Here is a 23,529-nt window from a genome sequence, read left to right as displayed (position 1 = left end):
ACCTTGCCTGTTAGCTTCCTATAGCTATTCATTGGACACAATCAGCATTCAGAAATAAGCTACATACTGTACATGTAGCCTTACCGAGCGTGCCACGTGCCACACATACACACATGCAGAAAGCGCATGTAGTTTGCATGCATAAAGAGAAAAGACTTTGCTTTGGTCTTCTTGCATTGTGAATTGTTTGTCACCAGGGTTCTTTTTTATGTTTTTATTTACACTTTGTGGTTTAAGGAGTTCACCCAAACATGACTTATTTTATCAATATATATTTTTTATACAGTATATATACAGGTATTTTGCATTCCTGAGCCAAATTCATTTTATGACCGGGTCAACAGTCAATAGGAGACTCAGTAGGAGACCCTTTAATCTCCGGATAGGCCTACTGGCATTGAGTTAGGAATGTGACAAAAACAAAAAGAAATCTCCATCAATTCAAGGTTTCATGTGGTTTGTAATTCATAGAAAATAAGTAGTGTTTTGGGTGAACCACTCCTTTAAATAAATGTTGAAATCTTCATATAATGCTAAATGAGTGCCAACATCCCTGTAGATCCATGACCACGAGGCGCACTTCAAGCGCATGAACGAGGATAGCCTGATGCACGCCCCGGAGTTTGTGATTAAGCCACGCTCCCACACCGTGTGGGAGAAGCAGTGTGTGCGACTGCACTGCACCGTCTCTGGGTGGCCTGACCCACGGGTGGTCTGGTAGGTGTCCCACACACACACACACACACACACACACACACGCGCGCGCGCGCGCACACACACACACACACACACACACACACACACACACACACACACGCGTGCACGTGCACATGCACACATGCACACACACACACACACACACACACACACACACACACACACACATACGCACGCACGCACGCACGCACATGCACACACACATACCGGTACGTATACAAATGGCTTCTGTCATTCTTCTTTCATTATTTCCCTTATATGTGTCTATGGAGTTAACATTACTCTAATAGACCACCGGGTGTGGTTATAATGTGCAAATTTGCCCTCCCTGTGTATTTTAAGTTTCTAGCTGAAAGCTGAAAGCCTTCGAGTCAAAAGGCCCAGTCGAAAAACACAGATTTAATGACATCATAAACTCATCCCCTCCCCTTTTACCATTCACCCAACACTGTGGGTGTGGCTAACTTCAGCTGGGTCACCTGACAACCAAACATAATGAACTGGTGGGTGTGGCCACATAAAAACATAATTTTAACACTTTCTGTACACTGTTTTGGAAAGAATCTTCCTTCTAGTATAGAGCATCGCAGTGAGGTGTCGGAAGTAAACGTCCCATTCATTTTCACCATAGGGTTTTTCATTATCAGCCACAAAGTCGTAGCAATTCAATGTACACTTACCACTAGGCTGGTGGTTGTAAAATGGTTCTATATGTTCCTGTAGAACCCCTGAGTATGTATGCAATGACTCTAGTTTTAGTAAAAACACGTTTTAATCAAGATCGTAAGGAATTCTTCTGTCATGTATCTTGTGGTTACCGCGGAAGTAGCTTACTGCCCCCTGTCTTCCCGGCGGATTATTGCACTTCAGCAGAAATCCGTGAGCGAGTGTCTTTCTTTTACACATATGATGCACTATGTTAAAGATGACGATAAGAGCGTCCACAGAGATGAAAATCACTACATGTCAGGCCATATGCTGGACTGAATAACTAAACTGAGCATGATTTAAGGGATACATTTCAGGAAACAAGTGTCATTCGCAATGCATTCTGGGAGTGTAGTTTCCGCAATTTTTTAAATAATGATGTACACAGTCTTGTACCCTGCCCTTTTTTCAGCTTTCTAATTAATCGTTGCATTAATTTTTTTTGAATATTGTCATGATTCCTCACCAGCCGAGGTGGCTTTGTCCGAGGCTTAAAAACGTTTAAATAAATACTTTATGAAATGTCTATGGAAGAAATGAATGGGGAAAACGTTTCCGACACCGGAGTGAGGACGGGGTGGTGCTTCAACTGCGATGCTCTATAATCATAATACCTGATCATCGTGGTGTAGGGGAAAAAAATCATGGCACCGCATCTTTAAACATTTTGACAATATATTTCCACTCCATTTATTCTTCCTGTCATGAATCATCTTCACCCTCTGTCCCTGTTTGATATGTTTTCAAAGTTTTTGGTCTACACCCCCCTCCCTTATCCCCTGTTCTGCTTTTCACAACAAGGTACAAAAACAATGTGACCATTGACCCAATGGCCTACCCGGGCAAGTACAAACTGGAGAGCAGCTACAATGTCCACTCACTGGAGATTAACAGGTAGGTCTGAGCGCTTAGTAACTGGTAACTTAGCACTGTAACTGAGAATACATAAGAGACCTCAAAGTTTACCCATGCCAAATCATCATTAATCACAGGTGGACAGTTTAGTGTTACAGTATATGGTATAACTTTTATATTTCTGGAAGTTGAAACCCAGTCCATGAACTGATTAATATAATAGTTGTATAGTACTCTTTTTGTTGGGAGTGTCATTAACTACAGTGACTGGGCTGGTTATTGTAGCAGCAACGCCTTACCAGCAAGCCACTGTCATCTGTCATTCAACAGAGTATAAATGTATCATCTTAACAGCTTTTGTTTTGTAATACAATCTTACCCTGAGGAGGAAACCTTTATTGGAGCTTACTGGCAGATGGATAGCTCCGCTCAAAGATCATGAGACTATGTTTTTGTCATAGTTCTTGGGGTGAGAGGGTAATTGGTGTTTAAGACCAATATGCCTCTGTCCTTGACTGACTCTATGATCTGTCAAACAAAGAGATTCCAGAGGCCCACTAAGAGTTATGCATTAGACAAGAAGACTCAAGTAATTCCTGAGATTTCCATTGATAACAACATGGTCGGCTAAAAATAGTCTAGAGAGTTGGGCTCACCTCATAGTTTATTTTTTGTCCATGTCAATAAAGAGTTGGTACTCAAGTGCCTCAAGAAGGAAGGAATACAACTATAATGTTTTGTTTCAGGCCCTATTATGATCCAGGTCTTATGCCTTAACTTCTTTACCTTTTTTTCACTATTTTGAAAAACATTTTTAAATACTTCAAATGCTGATCTACATCTGCACGTTGTGAACTTGCAGATCAGCTATTTGAAATATTTAAAAAACAAAAACAAAATAGTAAAAAAAAGGCAAAGAAGTTAAGGCACCTGGATCATAATAGGGCCGGAGCCAGGTTTGTTATGCCTTTGGTTTGTTTTTATAATGAAAACTATGGAATTCTCCCACTAAGCACGCCGTCTAAAAGTGGTCTAATAGTGGTATAGATTTGAACGTTTTTGTTGTTGTCTAAACTTAAACTAGATGACTAATAGACGTCTAATAGTCGTCTAAATGCAGACCGTCTATATTTAGACGACTATTAGACGTCTATTAGTCGTCTGGTCTAAGTTTAGACAACAAAAAAACGTTCAAATCTATACCACTATTAGACCACTTTTAGACGGCGTGCTTAGTGGGCTTTGTTTGCTTGGTATGCTTAAATAAACCCTACAGTAAGGTCTTGAATCACACTGAAATGACCCTGAAATCAATAATTAAATGGTGTGTTAAGATTATGCAAATTAGGTCCTGTAAACATATTGATATGATCCAGGTGAGCTATTTGACCCAGGTGCTCAATCTACTGTATGTCCATGGCAACAGTCGGTTATTCATAGCAATGGTCTGGTATTAAAGGTGATACACCATGAAATTTCACTTTTCCTATTTTAAAACCTTTTTTTGGGGCCCCACTAGCACCTTCTATCCTCACAAAGTCCCATTTCTGACCGTTGTGTTTTTCTCTGGTTTTGAGAAGGCGAAGGTTAAAAGTATATTTAATATGTAACATAAAGTCTCATTGCTTGGTTTCACGATGGCTTGTTGCAATTGCAAACACCAGTAACTTTCATTGACTTGGGACAGCACCTGATACATGTGACATCATCAGTGGTATCTATTTATACCCAAAGTATCCTTGGCATGGGGTTATGAGAACTCCTTACAGTAGGGGGCTCACATCGTGGATATATTATTTCCTCACTGTCGGGCAGAAACCTTGTATCTCCAAGCTTAAAATGTGTAGGTTTTTTGTAAAGTAAGCCCTGCTTCACCATACAAGACTGTTGCACAAAACTGTAGTGAAAATAGCAGATCTACAAGCGCACAACGCTTTTTTAAATAGTGAAAATAGCTGATCTACAATAATCACACAGCGCCTCATGGTGCGACGCATTGTGTGCTTGTAGATCAGCTATTTTCACTATTTTAAATCATTTTTAAAATAATAAATACAAAAACGAACGGTTTTGGACTTGCAAGGTTTCCACCTGACAACAACTATTTACATGTTTGAGAGGGTTGTGGTTACATGGCCACGTGAGCCCCTGCAAGACACATTGCTAACACGAGGCTCTCTCTTCTTTCAGATGTGATTTTGATGACACAGCACAGTATCGCGTCTCCGCCAGTAACGCCCAGGGGGAGCTGGACGCGTATGCCTCCGTCGTCGTTAAGCGTATGTTTTGGATAAGTCTTATCTTCATCACTACATAGCAGAATTCACTATTAACTCTGTACTGTTATTGCGCCAATAAGGAGTCAGGGAAACACTTGTAGATAGAAGGTGTAAAATGCCTTGGATGCAAGAAGAGTCACTGGGCACTAAGGAAGATTGGGCACCTCAATGCAAAATTGTCTAGTTTGTCCAAAATGTTTAGAAATGTTATATTTGAAACATGGCTTTAAGTAATGTAGTAAACAATGTAGGCCTATACTGTGAACATACAGATACATGGTACATTATTAAACTTAAATTGACCCTTCAACTTCTTGTTTATGCCCAAAATGATTGGACATCATTAAGTATGCATGGATGGCATGGTGGGTGGTGACCCAGCTGATATAGCCACACCCCACAGTGTTGGGTGAATGGCAATTGGGGAGGAGTTGATACTGTGACATACTTATTATCTGTGTAACTGACACTTTTGACCACAAGGGGCAGCCTCCAAGAGAAAACAAACAAATACTAAGAGAATACATAATTTCTAAAAAAAAAAACACATCAGGGGGTCTAATGAAGTACTTTCAACCTCCTAGACACATGAAAAACAGAAAAAGTACAAAACTATGGCACCACCACAAGACCATAATTTAGTCACCGTACAAGCAGCCAGCCTGTGTGATGCTGCTTCACCACCGAACATCGCACTGTGATTTGTATGCAGTGTTGCCAGATTTTGTGAGAGGAAATAAGCAACCGTCTAGGAAAACAAGCCCAAAAGAGGCCAAATGGGCACATTAAACCTGTTTGCATCGGCTGATTGAAAATAGCCGATCTACAGGCTCACAACGATACTCATTGTGAGCCCGCAGATCCAGGTGACACTCATTAAGGATACTGTCTTATTGTTACTCTTTGTGAAAGAATCAAAAGAGCATACTGTACATTTACACAACATACATTAGTTATACATTCTCAAACAATTATGGACTTTATATCCCCAGGTGGTACCACGTTTTATATTTCAGAAATACATAGTAATGATTATGTTCTTTCCTCTCAGGATTCAAGGGTGAAGTTGAAGAGTCACTGCCTGCACCCAGACGTAGGTTTGAGTTTCATTTGTCACTTGTAATTTTGTATTATTTATTATGAATGAGTAATATTATGAATGTAATACATAATATAATTCATTGTGAGTGTAATAAATAATATAATTTATATAATAAATAATCTATATCTATTTTATATATTAACATATTCATGTATCTGGTATTGTCAGAAAACTACTCAGATCTAATCAAAGTGACGGATCGTCTCTGTCAGGTGGAAACCTCATTATGTGACATGTCCAAAACTGTTGGAGCCTGCTTTTCAGGATCTAAACATTCAATCCGACAAGCTCAGATCTGCTATTTTTGATACGTTTGTCTGACTGTAGTAGGATCAAGTAGGGTAATTTACAAAAATTAAAAAGGTTTCTGCCTGACAGCAACGGTATGTTATATAATATAAGTAATATATTAATATATTATTACCCATGCTGCCTGGGATATGATGATGATTGCTTCTCCATGATGGACCACTGTGCATGATGTACAGTACAGTATACTAGCACAGGGGTTCTCAACCTTTTCATCCCGTTACCCCTAAAATAATCATATTTTAACTGGGGACGCCCCCACCCTGACGAGCACAAGAGTTGAGGCATTACATTTGATAGGTCAACTTGATGTACAGTTGATGATGTTCTTGGTTTACCTATGATCCTAGATTACTATTTATATGCATTTGATGTATTATCTTGTGTTTTCCTTGCTTACTGTAAGACGCTCTAGATTGAGGGAGCCCATAGAGCGAGAATCGCTGATGTAGGGGAAGGGAGGCCCTGGGAACAGGCTGGATTGGATTGGGATGGAAATAGACAGCTGGTGACGGCAGGGGAAGAGAAGAGAAGGGGGGTGGGGGGATGTTGGTGGGGAACACTGCTTCACTGACAGCTTTTCTGTTCCTTTAATGATGCTATGCAGGGCCAAGTTCTGCAGGTAACAGGGCCACTGGAGTCGGGTTTGACCATGACTTTGTTCATTTGGGTGTATCTATGCATGCATGATCACTCTTGCACATTTGTTTAGAAACCTAGTGTACTAGTGTTCCAGGAATACTTTCCTGGAACACTCCTGCGATTCCTCAAATAGATGATCGGGAAAGGAGCGTGATTTGGATTTTTCTCTCCTTTCACTTTAACTAATTGCAAGTACTTTATAGCACTGTGTTTTATGTGCTGTAGAAAGCTACATACAGCCAAATTACTTTAATTAATTAAACATACATATTTTTGCCCTTCAATGCAAGTTGCTGGTTTCAAAGTAGATTTTCCGTTTCACAAAATACTCTTTGATTACTCAAAGAATATGTTGTTTTAGAGCCATTTGGACCCTAATAATGACACATTGATATTAATATGCAACTAATACCACTGAAGATGTGGGGTTAAATTGATTTTAATTCCCAAGTCTTGAACATGTGTGTAATCACGTGTGTATCACTCTTAAGAGCATGACTATAAAGTGTGCCGCCGACCTTCACCGCTGACATTCACCGCTGACCTTCATCAATATCTTTGTGATCACATTGTGGTGTACAGTCTCTCTTTTGGTCTGGTCTGTATGGTTCATATTATATCTCTGTTCTCTGACTTTACACATTCTGTTTATATTAATGTCTATATCTTCATCACCATCCCTGTCTTTCTGAATTGCACTGAATCTCTCTCCTGTGAAGCAAGGGGGTTGATATTCTGTCAACGTCTTTCCGATCAATCCTCTCCTCTCTCTTACAGTGTACAACCTTTGTTTATCCTCAGCCCTACAAAGTGCGGTAACTAAATTTTTGGACACACCAACTTATTTGTGTATCCCAAAGGTCAAATTAGCCTTCGGGACTTTTGGGGATAAACAATTACCTCAAGAACAGATATACAATTAGTGTAATATCACTTATATGCTGATATCTCGTTTTGCCGAGTTGTTGAAACACTTTTAAACCCATTTATCAGTGTTTTATTTCTTTCGTAGTTACTGCACTTTGGCTTTGTAAGGCATTCGTCAGAACTTGAAAAACTTTACTGCTGAGCGAGTCAGTGCAAAATGCATGATGCTTAGCATGACACCAGTCCATGATCTGACTCTGCTGTGCTGTCTTACAGTTGGACTGGTTTCTGAATATGGCATCACCTTCCAGACCCACATCGTGGACACGTTCGGCGTGTCGTTCGGCAGGGAAGGCGAGACCATGAGTCTGGGATGCACAGTCATCATCTACCCTGTCCTACAACGCTACGTACCAGAGATCCAGTGGTACAGAGATGGTAAGTAACATGCTCAGATATGTATTTTTAATTAATCAAGTACAATGAGGAAAATGATTTATTATATATATTTGTATTTTGTGCAAGTTCCTTCATTTGTAGTTTTCAGGAAAGGGAGATCAATGGGAAAACAGGACCCAGGATAGAAACAACATACAAATATTAAGGCTGGGACTTTAACTGATTAATTGAGATTAATTAATTACAGAAGAAAATTTTTTTAATCGCACTTAGTTTTTGCACCACAGAACCTTCAGTTTCGGGCATACCGATCATAGCGATGCACCAACCAAGAAGAGACAACAAACGCGAAGGGAAAAGTAGCCGATCAGAGCGCTTTGCTTGGCCCAGTGGATGCGAAATTTAGATTTAAAAAACTCACTCGTTGATTCACTCGTACAACAAAATGTGTTTTACTTGAAATAAAATGCTTCTCAGGTCAAATATCGATGTGCGATTAAAATGCGATTAATTGCGATTAATTAATCACAGAGCCTGTAATTAATTAGATTACATTTTTTTATCGCATCCCAATATATAAGCATACAGTATACAGTATATAGATAGATAGAGTGGTGGAAAAAGTACTCACATATTTTACTTAAGTAAAAATATCAATACTGCACTATAGAACTAAACTCTTTTACAAGTGAAAGTCCGGAATTCAAAATGTGCTGGAGTAAAAGTATGAAAGTGTTGGCATCAAAATGTAGGCTACTTAAAGTACCAAAAGTAAAAGTACAAAATGTTTGAAAATAGCAGATCTACAAGCTCACAAAGCATTGCAATGCGACGTGTTGTGAGCTTGCAGATTGTCTATTTTCAAATAAATGTAGTGGAGTAAAAGTACAATATTTGAATCCGAGATGTAGTGGAGTAGAAGTAAAAGTATTGGAAATTGGAAATACTCAAGTAAAGTACAAATATCTCAAAATTGTACTTAAGTACAGTACTTAAGTAAATGTACTACTACTTAGTTACTTTACACCACCGGATAGATAGATGCATATATAGATATATGTTGTCCTTTCGGAAATTCATTTTACACCAAGCAGCCACCAGGACACTGAAATCACATGAATACAAAATACGTAGACAGATCACACAATATTGACAATACTACACAACACCTCTCTTACAGAGAGGAGAATAGAATAGGCTACCAGTCATAGTTCCACAGGCACCACATATCACATTATGTGCAGAACTGAGATCGGGTCAGTTTGTTCAGAAGTCCTATACTTGTGGGGATCCCAAGCCTGAAACATTGGTAAAACTTAGTATTGACTGTATAGTGGGTGCGCCCAATTCTTAAAGGTCTTATCACATTTTTTTATTTTTTATTCTTAAGCTTTTTTTCATGTTTCCTGACCTCAATTACACCAAAACAACCTGACCTTTCAACATTCAGTGTTTTTTCTGTAATCTGTAGTTAAAAAAAAATAAAAAAAATAGGCTCAGAAAGGTGAGTTCATTTGTCTCTGGACGTACGCATCAACTTCCAGGGGAGGGTGTGGTTGTAGGGGAGGGTGTATCACCTTTGCTGTTACTTTACATTGTGTTTGCAACGGTCCAATGCACCATTTACCATTTACCATTCAGCACTTTGGTTGTTGTGTTCACCCTCCCCTACAACCACACCCTCCTCTGGATGATGATACCTACGTCCAGAGGCAAATTAACTACATTTTCTGAGCCTAGTAATTAAAAAAACAACAGATTATAGAAAAAAACACTGAATGTTGAAAAAAAGCCTAAAAATAAAAGATAATGAAATTTGATGTCATAAGACCTCTAAGTACCCGGGTCTCGTACATATAGCATATAGCACGAGATTAGAAAAAGCATCAGATGCAGATGTGTACACAAGGTGCAACAATAAGGTGAGGTTAAAAATAGCAGCAGGTGCAGCAGTAGAACAATAACAGATATACCGGTAGGCATATCCGCCAGAGGCAGCTCCACAGATCACATTCAACCAAGATTTGTCTCTAAAAATCAAATCAAATTCGTTCTCCTGCTATACCACGTCTGCACTGGTCGAAGGATTCAATGACCTTCGGGTCACAAACCTGCTTCTCTTTACCCAGTGGTTCCCAAACCTTTTCGCTGCCATTGATTGCTAGAAGCCTGCTTGGCTCACCTGTCGAGCCTCGTGATCTCTTATTAGATCTGGCTCTCTCTGCTGTACACCCGAGTTTCACTCACTGCTGACAGACACAGCACATTGAAATATAATCTCTTATCTCATTACACTGGAGTGCTTGTGATGGTGGGAATGTGTGACCTATATCATTTCATAGTGACATCATATACATTTCATCTTGTTTGTGCCAGGGCATGCAATGGACAAACAATAATGAAATCTCATTAAATTAGTGTAATTATTGATTTATTTCCTAATACAATCTATATTAGACTGTTGTTTTATTGCGACCGTAAGTCACAGTTAACTATGAAAACCGTCACAAAAACGCCTCGATGTCTATAGCTGACCTATGACATCACATTTTGTGACATCACATTGTGACATCACATTGTGACATCACATTCCGTCCTTGTCCCTTGTATGCTCATATACTGTATGGAGATCCCTGATGTCATCAATATTAAGCCCATAGCTTGGAATGCCCATATATGGACATATTGTGTGAGTCTCATGTGGTCTATAACATAAGACCATGATGTCAGACGTCAGTCATACTCGTATCCATATTTGGGAAAATATTTTGTCCACATATTGTCCAACTCAAACAACCAACCGCAACTCGAATCACACTTGAAAAAATGAATTCCGTCCTGTGCGAATTCCGTCCTGCGCGACCTTGCCCTTTAGGGTGAGGTCGCTTTTCTGTCTTACTGGTAGTTTTAGTTTACAACCACTGCTCGTCCAAAGAGAGATCCCCCTTGGCCATGGAAGACATTATAGGCTGTACAGTGGTCTGCTGCATTTGAAACCAGTATGTACTAGCACAGCTAAAGAAGAATATCTCTCCCTCAGCCCCCCTACCCCCTGACCCAGGAAGACTTTAGGCTTCTGGGGATTGATTGATTGGTGAATACTTTATTAACAGTTTGCAAAGAGTACAGAGGTACATTTATACAATAATGGACCTCAAAAGGTAAGGATAAGGATAACATAACACACAAAAACTTAAGTCCTGTGGGTCCATTGTGATGCTATTTATTCAGTTCATCAATAATTCATATAAAGACATACGATACAATACTATACAAGAAATCATCAATACCAAGAGAAGTAAAAGTATATTTACAGAAAACCTGTGGGGGGGTCATTTCTTATGGTAAGCCAGAAGACTTGCCTAGGTCCAGTTACAAATTAGGTGATCTTATATTATGCTGGGTTTGAAGGAGGGTAGGGAATTGCACCTTTTGATGGCTGGTGGTAGGGCATTCCACATTTTGGTGGCATAATAGTGTAATGCAGGGGTCTTCAACAGGGGTTCCTCAGAGTTACTACAGGGGGGCCGCCAAATCTTTGAGTGATGGAATCAAGTTTTTTACATTAACCACTTGAACCCTAGCATCTATTCTGAGTGGAACATTAGCCAAAAATAGCCAATCTCAGTTATTTTTGGCAACAAGGTTTGTAGAGGGATAAGAAGAGCAGACTAAAGTATTTGACGGTTCAAGTGGTTCAATATCTGAAAATACACATTACTCCAACATGATGATAGTGCTGTCAAACAAGTCTAAGCTGTCTGAGAAATCTATGAAAATCTTTATTCTGCAACACAATATTATACAATACATAGAGGGGGTCATCATCTCTCTCTCGACTAAGGGGTCCTTGGCCTGAAAAGATTGAAGACCCCTGGTGTAATTAATTCATCTCCATGTTTGTGACGAATCTGGGGGGAATGAGATCAGTCAGATCACACAGAACATTTCTACACATACAGATAAAATGTGGTATCTGTCCTATCTCTTCCAGATGTCCTGCTCAGTCCCAGTAAGTGGAGCCACATGCACTTCAGTGGAGACAAGGCCACACTGACCCTCACACACCTCAACAAGGAGGACGAAGGCCTCTACACCATCCGTGTCATCACCAAGTCTGGATACGAGACCTACTCTGCCTACGTCTTTGTGACAGGTGGGGGCGTCGTCCGTTATAACTTTGCCTAAATCAAACATAGTGAATAATGCCTTGCTGTCTGTACATACTATTATGATTTATGATACTGTATGTTGTTACGTGATTTGAAGTCACACATCAGTTGGGAGGTATAAGTGAATAGTGATCTTACCTGTGGTTATTATGGATACAAATTACCAACATGTCACCATATTCATATTATTCATGAGTAGTATGGTTATAATAGACACAGCCTCTTGTTTATGTCCTGCCACAATGTTTCTGTTGGCCCAGTGTGTGATCAAGGTCACCTGTCACCCCGTCACATCCTCTGACAAGATAACAATGAATACATTCAGTGATTTTAGATGTTGGTGTGTGGTATTCTTTTTTGTTTTATGATTTTTATTCAGCATGATAATGGGGCAATAGAAATAACATATACAGTTAGTACTTTCCTAAATAAAAGCCTGGGTTGCCGAGGCTAGTATTTTCCTAACATACAAATGTAGGAATACAATACAGTGCAAATACAAAACAATTCACACACAACATAGAGACAGGGATGGTACAATAATAGTTTGAGTTAACACTTAGGACTTGTCTTCCCTCATGGGTCTTTTGTCCCCGTTAACTTTACCAAGCAGACATGAAAAGGGATCCTAAAAAGGGTACAATTAAGTTAAATCAGCAAAATCCACAAAAGTTCTAAGAAGAAAAAAAAAAGGAAAAAATGGATGTTGGTAATAAAGACCACAGAGAATGGCAGTTACCTGGCATCATCAGTATGAATAACTAACATGGAAAAGCTGAGCAGTGGAGCTTATCTAAATGATTGTGGCTTGTACACAATGATGAGGTGACCTTCACGTGTTGGCTAGAAGAACAGACACCTGCTGCTCCCTCTGGCACGCTTCAGTGTCACCCAGTAAAACACAGAGGCCAGGTATAGTCGACTGTTTCCTTAATGTCGATGACGTAGCTGAGCCCAGTGTTAGCCAGAGAATTCACAGAGAGCTCAGCTATGGTAAGAGTTTTGGCGGTGAACAAGGATGTGTATATCTGCCTCAACGAGAGACAATAGGCTACTTGGCTTCCTTATATGTAATAGAATATCTTTGTGTGTCTCCTTCAGACCGACCTGTCTGTCTGTCTGTCTGTCTGTCTGTCTGTCTGTCTGTCTGTCTGTCTGTCTGTCTGTCTGTCTGTCTGTCTGTCTGTCTGTCTGTCTGTCTGCCTGTCTGTCTGTCATTTCAGTCATGCTTCTTTGTAAGCAAGTTTTAGTCAAACTTGATGACTGTGACTGTTAATGTTACTTTACTGTATGTACTGCCAACAAAACTGGGAATGAAATGGATGATGGATAACCTCAAACTAAAGTAATAAATAATATAAACTCAGCTAGTACTAGTAGAACATTAAACTTAGGACAATAACAATTTACAGGAAAACAATCTGTACATGACAACAATATTCAGTTTGGTTTTATTTTCAGTTTCTTGGACAAATATAAAAAGGAAAAATATGTATTAAATATACTGTATGTATTCATTCATTTGGTTTACATATTTACAGTAATAGTCATATTAATATCAATCATATTAGTTGTCCAAGACCCTGAAAACAGGCTAGGGAGAAGCATAAAGCTTGACAGCGTTTAAGCTTGTTGATTGATGTTTTTACTTCACTGCATTTCCTCCTCTAGTTACTTCAATAGGCAAATTACATCGGTCTTCAATATCTTTCAATGTCAGTAGGTCACTGTAAAGTCAGTGTAAAATGTAAGAAACTTCTAGTCATTTCAGCATATACCAAACTATTTTCTTGCTGCTAAAAACCCTTAATACAGTATCTGGCTTAAAGTCCTGTTCGCAATTTGGTGTTAGGGGAGTTTCTCACCTGAACTGAGTCAGTGGGTCCCTAGACATGAAAAATCACCGAGGTGCTCGTCCGCCATAGTGCCACGAATGGCGCAATGGCCATATCAAATATGGCTGCCATCGGCTATGATGAAAATCCAACATTTCTGTTTCTGGGTGTATATGCACATGTAATACCTCTATTTTGACTAATTGTGGTGTGGGGAATTCATTTCTGATATTGTTTTGACCATTTTGGGTGATTTGGACCTCAAAAGGTCATGGTCAAGGTCATTTTGCTATTTCGAAGACCGTGGGCCATAACTTGGCCATTGTTAGGAGTAAAAACAGGTGCAGTAGGTCTAAATCAACTAATGCTGACATGTATAATTCTTTTCTGACATTGTTTTGACCATTAAGGACCATCTTGTCTTTGAAATATCAAGGTCAATGCCATTGTTCAAAAACGATTTTGTTCATTACTTGCACTTTTATAGTATTTTTATAAGTTTGTTACTATTTTATAGTAAGTTTGTTTTGTTTATAACAAAATACATACTAGTGAGAAATACAACAAGTAAACATCCACATTTAACTTTAAAGGGGGGTTTAAAATGGGTGTTTAAATGAGCAAATAAGACTATTTACGAATAAAAGTGACAAATAAAATCACACAACTAAAGCACACACAAAATTAAATAACAATTTCCCTCAAAGTGCACCATATTGTGATTGTGTGCATCCAAGTCAGTATGATGTGTTTTTACAGGATGTATTTGCCATTGTTCCATGGCAAAATATGATGCACCGATATCCATCAGCAAGGCAGCCATATCCTCGAGTGTCGAAGTGTTTTGCATCCATCCATGTTCCATTGGTTCTAGTCTTTCCTCAGGTTCCTTGGCTGTTGCAAGCAGGTGGCAAGACATGCACTAGAAAGGTGCCTTGTTGGTCTCAGCAGTTGTACTTTTCTGCTACCAATGCTGTGTCTTGTTCTGTCAAGGTCTTTGCCTCTCCAAAGTTTGTTAGATATTGTATTCGGTCAGAAGCCATAGCTGCATGCTTAGTCCCCACCTGGCCCATGCAGTCATCTCCAGTTTCCAAGGCATAATATGTCCCCTGATCACTGTCTTGTGGTGCTCCAAGATGAGAGACTGCTTGATGCTGTAGAAGCATGTGCCGCTGCACACATAGTGCCATACTGCTACCAGATCTACTTCATCCCCAGTGCTTGGAAGTATCACTACGACAACTCTCTGGGGTCCACTCATAATCCTGGCGACCCATTATTCCCTCCATTGGGTTAGGGTTATGGGTAGGTTTAGTTAGAATGGGGCCAGTTGACTCCACATGTACCAGCAGCTTGGTGACAGCCTCCTCAATCTAGTTCAATCTTTGGGATCTCTTCACCTCCAGTCCCTTTTGCAGGGAGCCACTCATCATCAGAGATAACTGAGTCGACAGACGCACCCATCCCTCATCAACTTTACAAATTCTGGATGTCTGAGGAGAACAAACAGCTCTCCAGCTGTGTGTTCGGAATATGGTGTCCATTCAAGCTTGTGGCGATGTAGGTAGAACGGCTGCCTCCTGCTTATCCTGCTAAAGTACAATGTGTGATGTCATCAAGTTGTAATTTGCAATACAAACCCCAACATCAATCCTCCAGTTCTAGGCAACACAGAATAGGGGGAACTTTTTTTTATTTCCACACAAACTCCTCTAAGGTATATTAATGACATAGTTCAATATTGAAAATGGGTGGTCTTCCCCTTTAAGAAAGACACTGAACCCCTAACTGCTCCCGATGAGCACCTTGCATGGTTTCATGGTGAGAATGTATGTGTGAATGTGTGTTAATGGGCGAATGTGAAATACATTGTACAGCGCTTTGGAGAAGAGCGCTATATACTGTAAATGCAGTCCATTTACCATTATCAGCTCTGTTGTCTCTGTTGATGATGTCGCTAGTGGAGAAGAGATCGCAGACATCTTGAATAGGATTGAGGAGGCTGTCACCTGGTGCATGTACAGCCTCCATTATAACTAAGCCTATCCCTAACCTTCACTAACCTAATGGTCAGAATAATGGGATGTCGGAACTATGAGCAGACCGCAGAGAGTTGTTGTCTCCTTCACATTACTGCTATACTACACCCCATATTTCCAAGCACTGGGGATGAAGGAGATCTGGCAGCAGTATGGCACTGGTGAGACTCACTTCCACTGCATCAAGCAGTCTCATCTTGGAGCACCACTAGCCAAGACAGTGATCAAGGCACATATGCCTTGGAGACAGGAGATGACTGCATGGGCCAGGTGAGGATTAAACATGTAGTTATGGCTTCTGACCGAGTACAATATCTAACAAACTTTGGAGAGGCAAAGACCTTGACAGAACACAGTATTGGTAGCAGAGAAGTACAACTGCTGAGACCAACAAGGCACCTTTCTAGCGCATTTCTTGCCACCTGCTTGCAACAGCCAAGTAACTTGAGGAAAGACTAGAACCAATGGAACAGGGAATCACATAAAGGCTTGTCCTGTTTTCCGGGACAAGTGCCCATACTATGGAGTGGAGGGAGCAAGGGGGGTCATTAGCCGTCCTTTTGTTATTATTTCAATGTATGACATTTTTATCCGGACAAGTGACTTTTGTCCCCGGACAAGTGAATGGGAAATATACTTGTCCAAAGGACAACTGCCTCAAAAAGTAAATGTCAAGCTCTGATGGATGGAAGGAGCACTTTGACTTTAGTACACTCCTGCCATGTCTGAAGCAAGACACTCGACACTGATGGAGTTCTGTGCATCATATTTTGCCATGGAGCAATGACAAATCCATCCTGTAAAAACACCTCATACTAACTTGTATGCACACAATCACAATATGGTGCACTTTGAGGGAAATTGATATTTAATTTGGTGTTTGATTTTGTTGTGTAATTTTATTTGTCACTTTTATTCGTAAATAGTCTTATTTGCTCATTTAAACACCCATTTTAAACCCCCCTTTAAAGTTAAATGTGGATGTTTACTTGTTGTATTTCTCACTAGTATGTCTTTTGTTATAAACAAAACAAACTTACTATAAAATAGTAACAAACTTACAAAAAATACTATAAAAGTGCAAGTAATGAACAAAATCGTTTTTGAAAAATGGCATTGACCTTGATATTTCAAAGACAAGATGGTCCTTAATGGTCAAAACAATGTCAGAAATGAATTATACATGTCAGCATTAGTTGATTTAGACCTACTGCACCTGTTTTTACTCCTAACAATGGCCACGTTATGGCCCACGGTCTTCGGAATAGCAAAATGACCTTGACCATGACCTTTTGAGGTCCAAATCACCCAAAATGGTCAAAACAATATCAGAAATGAATTCCCCACACCACAATTAGTCCAAATAGAGATATTACATGTGCATATACACCCAAAAACAGAAAAGTTGGATTTTCATCATAGCCGATGGCAGCCATATTTGATATGGCCATTGCGCCATTCGTGGCACTATGGCGGACGAGCACCTCTGTGATTTATCATGTCTAGGGACCCACTGACTCAGTTCAGGTGAGAAACTCCCCTAACACCAAATTGCGAACAGGACTTTAAGCCAGATACTGTATTACCTGTTTTGCTGGGGTTCAGAATCAGAATCAACTTACTTTAAATACTTTAAAACTTTGAGAAATTAGATGTGCTTTAAACTAGTTCACCCCAAAAACGACTTTCTATCAGTTACACATCCCATGAAGCCTTGAATACATGGAGATTATGTTTGTTTTTGTCACATTCCTAAGCCAATAATTTGATGACAGATGGAGACATAAAGACTCAAAGAGTCTCCTACTGAGTCTCCTATTGACCGATGACCCGCTCATCAAATTATTGGCTCAGGAATGCGACAAAAAACTAAAAATCTCCAAGAATTCAAGGCTTCATAATAATCATTATGTAATTAGAAAAGGTGTTATGTTTTGTGTCGAACTACAGTACTCCTTTAAAGTGGAAGACCACCCATTTTCAATATTGAATTATGTCATTAATATACCTTAGAGGAGTTGTGTGGAAATAAAAAAAAAGTTCTCCCGCTTCTGTGTTGCCTAGAACTGGAGGATTGATTTGGGGGTTTGTATTGTAAAGTACAATGTGTGATGTCATCAAGTTTTATTTTACAATACAAATTCCAAAATCAATCCTCCAGTTCTAGGCGGGGGAACTTTTTTTTTTATTTCCACACAACTCCTCTAAGGTATATTAATGACATAGTTCAATATTGAAAATGGGTGGTCTTCCCCTTTAAGTAAGTAGTCTCGGAACAAATGTAAACACACCATAGTCTACAGTCTACAGAGTCAATTTACATTTACAATTTACAGAGGCCTTGCTTTTCCCATAGCCATTAGCCACACAACCATTTCTCTTTAAGAGTCTCCTCTCTTATCCCCTTTCACTCAGAGGCTGGGCTGCAGCTAATTCTGTCCCTGCCGCCACTCTCTCTTTGCTCTGGGCTTGTGTTTAAGACCAGGGACATTCCAGGGACATTCCTAGCATCCAGCCCTTTGAGCCTCATCCCCAGTTCAGGAAGGGCCAAGCCCAAACACCCACTCTCACTACACCAGGGGGGGTCTTCAACGTTTTCAGGCCAAGGACCCCTTAGTTGAGAGAGAGATTAAGCAGGGACCTCCACAACCTTTTCATAGATTCCATATAGTTTAATCGTGGACGCCGTGAATTTGGCTTTACGTTGATTCAAATGGTATTTTTTTCATACAGGGGTCATTGTAGTCATCTTGTTTGAAATTAGGGTTTACAGTATACGGTAAATATAGAAAATCACACTACCTGTACATTGTATAGCATAGCAAACATAATTTGATAAAACCAGATGGGGGATTAATAGTCTGATACAGCACAAAATAGTTCTCATGGGGTTGAAGAGTCTTAAAGTCAAATTTAATTCTTATGTGCACATTAAGTACTTAGTGTTAATAAATAGTATGCCTAGTATGCAGAGCTCAACAATCAGGAAGAGAATTTCCCCCCTGAAGCTGTTAAAGCCCTCAACAAAGACATAACAACAGATAAAGTCAAAACAAAACTGATGCACTTGCTACTGTATCCATCAGATTCTGAGGCTGAGGTGGAAGGGGCCCCCGGCGCCCCTCTGGATGTGCGCTGTCTGGAGGGCAATAAGGACTACATCATTGTGAGCTGGAAGCAGCCAGCGATTGACCGCGGCAACCCCATCCTGGGCTACTTTGTGGACAGGTCGGTCACTACTGAATTTCACTGCCTCTACTCTGGTTTCTAACACTACCATAATAGTCCCCCCCCCTCTCTCCCCCCACCGATCCTTTGAGAAATTATGAGAGCCCTCAATGAGTTGAGGAATGGGATAGCATGTTGGTCAAAGAGTTAAAGGACCATACCGCCGTCAATCCCATTGATGGCTTAATTTGTTTCAGGTTTGTTTACCTTTTCCCCAAAGTCATTAAAATATTAATCAAAGTATATGTGTAGAAAAAACACAGAGGCCAACCGGTTTCGCACAGGAGATAAAAATGCTAAGTGTATTGAAGGTGCTTCTCGGATAAGTAGGAATGTAGAGGAAGAGGAGATTCACTCCAAAAATGTTGAGAAGAGGAAGAAAAGTTTAAACGAATTTTATTCTATAAAGAATACCAACATGTTTTGACCAGTTAAGGTCTTCATCAGGGTGAGAACTGATGAAGTCCACAACTGCAAATAGATTTTTACCGTATACCTGTTCATGTAGAAACTAAATATAGACTCATATCTTATCTACAGCTGCTATTTTACATTTTAGAAAAATGCAGTTCTGTTCAAGCGGCCTGTTTTGTCACGGCCCAAACAGGCTGAGACATGAGTGACATAACCTTGGATATGCCCAATTATTGACAAGAAACCACGCTTCGACTGTAGTTGAGTCGTTACATTTTTGCTTCATTTTTGGTGTGAACAAAGCTTTAGTGTTGGGGCACTGATGTACCTGACTCTCTCACTAAAATGCCTGAAACATACAGTAGCCTATGCCCCAAATATTATACTCAGACAATAGGGAAAATCCAAGGCTAATACAACGGGACAGAATCCTTTGCCTGCTCTACTTTAATCCACTTGACTGAGAATGTAGGAACATAACGTTATACACTGCTGACCGTGTGCAATCTTTTTCCCTCATTGTGTCTCAGATGTGAGGTTGGCACCAACCACTGGATCCAGTGCAATGACACCCCGATCAAGTATGCCCGTTTCCCGGTGACGGGCTTGGTGGAAGGACGTTCGTACATGTTCCGTGTGCGTGCTGTCAACAAGAGCGGCATGAGCCGCCCCTCCAGGGCCTCTGAGCCAGTGGCTGCCATGGACCCTGCTGACAAGGCCCGCATGAGAGGTACCGGTGGCAGGCCTTGTCTTTATGTTGTTGCTGTCGGGCAGAAACCTCCATATTCTAATTTTTTGGGTAAATTAACGCCATACTTCATCATACTACAGTACTAGTGTCACACAAAAAGCAGATCGACAAGCTTTTGAGCTACTACTGTTTTTGAATCCTGAAAATAACCGTTTTGGACAGGTTTCCACCCGACAGAGATGATGTATTGAGCCACCCACACTGCCCAATATCCAGGTTGTTTCTGCATGTTGGTTGACTCCAAGTCATTTTTGTTTGGATGACGCTCACTTGGCTGTGGCCCCTGAACATTTGATTCTCAATCCCAAAGCATTAAATCTGATTAAGTAAAGGTTAAAAATGATTGATGGATTTTAAGTGACCCCATTATCTATTGTAATCATTTGATTATTTTAGGTATAATTATTTGATTATTTTAGGTAAGTAAATGTCTCAAGCTTTCATGTTTTTATCACGATTTATAATAATTTATTAGGCATCTTCTGACGCCGTGTCTTGCCCTTAAGGTACGTCTGCTCCTTGGACTGGTCAGATCATTGTCACAGAGGAGGAGCCTGCAGGTAGGAACCCCAAAGGGATTCAAGACTTTTGCATACTTTCTGTGATATTTGTCTCTACCATGCCGAAGGCATAACCTGACTATCAGCCTGAATTTTCATTTTGCTTCACCTGAATCGCCTGAACTTATTTTTTAATGGGTGTGGCTAGCGATTCAGGGGCTGGAGAAAGGCTACCGAAGGCATGGTTGAGACTATGTTTTGCACCCTGTCTGTGTGTCTGTGTCCGTGTGTCTTGTGTGTCTGTGTTTTTATGTGTCCGTCCGTCTGTCTGTGAGCAGCTAATTTCCGACACCGTTGGCCCAATCACAGTGAAACTGTGCACTCGGCCCGGGCGGCTTGCGTAGCGGTCCGGGCACCCAGGGCGTCGCGGGTTGGAACCCCGATCCTGACAACCTTTGCTGCGTGTCACTCTCCTCTCTCTCCATTTCCTGTCAGACTACTGTAATCTATCAATAAAGACAGAAGAATCTTAAAAAAGAAGCTGTGCACGCACACTCCCTGGAGGCAAGAGAAGAATCTCTGCCCTGACATTTTCAGATCGGCCTGTTATAGCGCCACCAGCAGGCTGATTTTTGTTAAACTAATTTGAACAAAATGCCTCAAACCATGAACGCAGCGAATGCAGCGTCTGATTGCTGTGAAAGGCTGAGGCAGAAATGGCAATTTTTTCACAATGGCCTATTATAAAGCCATGTGCTATGGTTTATGCTCAATCCTGAGGACCTTTTCTAGTTAATGTGGTTGCTATAGGCAACACACTATTGTTCTAGGTCCTGCTTTTTGTTACTCTTTGCACAACAGAATAGTGAAGCTTTTGTTCATGCTTCACTTGACATCACAATATATAATACCAGTTACCCATATATGGAGACTCCTGGTACGCATATACCAGTATAGAGATCCATGTACTGTATATTAGATATGCTGTGAGTTATTCGTTATGTGAAAATCCTATGACGTATATCACATCTGACATCATACATACAATCCCTTTTATGCCCATAGATGGAGATCCCTGTCTAAATAAATAGTAAGACAGAATTCATTTCCCAGTGGATTTCCCTGAATTGCACCTTTCTAATTCCATCTTTGTCTCTATTAAAGCAAAAAAACACACCTAGTGTGAAGTGAGCGGTGCTATTTATGAGTTTTCAAGTGTCCCGTGAAGCTTGGCCAATGTGACCCTGGGCGCACAACAGACTTTGGGCTTTTTGTGCAAAGATTTAGGCCAAGCTTTGCGCCCTGCGAAGCTTGGCCAATGTGACCCTGGGCGCACAACAGACTTTGGACAAAGCGGACAAAGCCAGATGTTGGAGCTTAGCTCCTTCCAGGAGCACCGCTCAAAAATGAAGGGACCTAACTCTTGATGCGTCTCTCTTGTCCCTGTTAGAGGGCGTGGTTCCTAGCAAGCCACATGATCTGCAGGTGACAGAGGCCACCAAAAACTACGTGGTGCTGAGCTGGAAGCCACCGGGTGAGAAAGGCAACGAGGGCATCATGTACTACGTGGAAAAGGTAAAATATGCCAAGATAGATAGATGGATAGATGAATAGATGGATAGATGGGTGGATAGATGGATGGATGGATGCTTTATTTTCTCCTTGCGGTAATTCTTTCTGCACCAAGCAGCCATCAGGACGCAAAAATCACAACACATAATACACAAACACAATACATAGACAGATACCACAGTTCTCTGACAACATGATACAAAACGAGAATAGGCAACAGTCATAATTCGAGAGGCATCACATATCACATTTTATGACCAGAACTGAGATGGGGCCTGCTTGTTCAGTAGCCCTTTACTTGTGGGGACAAATGTCCTCGAAGCCCTAGCCTGCAACGGAGGTACTGTGTACCGTCGTCCTGATGGTAAAAGGTCGTAGTGACTGTAGAGCGGGTGCATCCTATCCCTAACAATAGCTTTGCCCTTCCTGAGTACCCGGGTCCCCTTTCTGAGTACCCGGGTCTCATACATCGATGTCATCGATGTATGCAACAAAGGCTTGTAGGAATAACCTACAGTGTGGACCTGATCAAAACAAATATTCGTGTGACTGTATTTGATGGTTTATTCTTCAATCCTGTGCCTTTCAGTGTGTCGCTGGCACAGACTCCTGGCAGAGAGTGAACACAGAGCTGCCGGTTAAATCCCCTCGCTTCGCTCTGTTCGACCTCGCAGAGGGCAAGTCCTACAGTTTCCGGGTGCGCTGCTGTAACTCTGCCGGTGTCGGGGAGCCCTCGGCCCCCACCGAGCCCACCACTGTCGGTGACAAACTTGGTGAGGAGGAGACATCATTTGCATCATTTTGTTAAGATGTAAACGATTAACCACCTGTTGCTCCGAGGCACGTTCCACGCGGTTCTCTCTGGCTTTGAACTCCCCGTTAGAGTTCAAAGACTCACGCACACTGGGGGCACTGTCTAAATGTGAAATGTGACTCTTGTCTGAACTGTACTTTTCTTTTCTTTGTTGTTGTTTTTTGTGTTTCTTTCTTTTCTGCTTTATTTGTTTGCTTCTTTTACGTTGCTGCAAATGTCCTTGCTTTAACTTGTGTATTGAGTCTGAAACTCACCTCTTCAGACTCACCTCTTCAGACTCCACCTTAGCCCATAGCACTTGCCCTATATAGCCTTGACAACCTTGC

The 23,529-nt window shown here is 40.7% G+C and overlaps 1 protein-coding gene across 5 annotated transcripts in view; it reads left to right on the top strand.

The window, feature by feature from the left end:
* Positions 1–23,529, top strand: part of myom1b (myomesin 1b) — a 66,697-nt gene that overhangs the window by 19,060 nt on the left and 24,108 nt on the right. For 4 of the 5 annotated variants that reach the window (XM_080752198.1, XM_080752199.1, XM_080752200.1 and 1 more), the window contains 11 exons: positions 560–717; positions 2,227–2,319; positions 4,471–4,559; positions 5,611–5,652; positions 7,756–7,917; positions 11,873–12,034; positions 19,011–19,152; positions 20,097–20,296; positions 20,824–20,877; positions 22,268–22,392; positions 22,979–23,162. In XM_080752198.1, the coding sequence (XP_080608324.1) occupies positions 560–717; positions 2,227–2,319; positions 4,471–4,559; positions 5,611–5,652; positions 7,756–7,917; positions 11,873–12,034; positions 19,011–19,152; positions 20,097–20,296; positions 20,824–20,877; positions 22,268–22,392; positions 22,979–23,162 (1,411 nt within the window). The remainder of the gene's footprint in view (positions 1–559; positions 718–2,226; positions 2,320–4,470; positions 4,560–5,610; positions 5,653–7,755; positions 7,918–11,872; positions 12,035–19,010; positions 19,153–20,096; positions 20,297–20,823; positions 20,878–22,267; positions 22,393–22,978; positions 23,163–23,529) is intronic. The other variant, XM_080752201.1, reaches the window with a different exon arrangement.

The sequence above is a fragment of the Nannobrachium achirus genome (genome assembly GCF_963921795.1).
Source record: "Nannobrachium achirus genome assembly, chromosome: 21".
Lineage (NCBI taxonomy): Eukaryota > Metazoa > Chordata > Actinopteri > Myctophiformes > Myctophidae > Nannobrachium > Nannobrachium achirus.
This window is presented reverse-complemented; position numbering and strand designations above follow the sequence as displayed.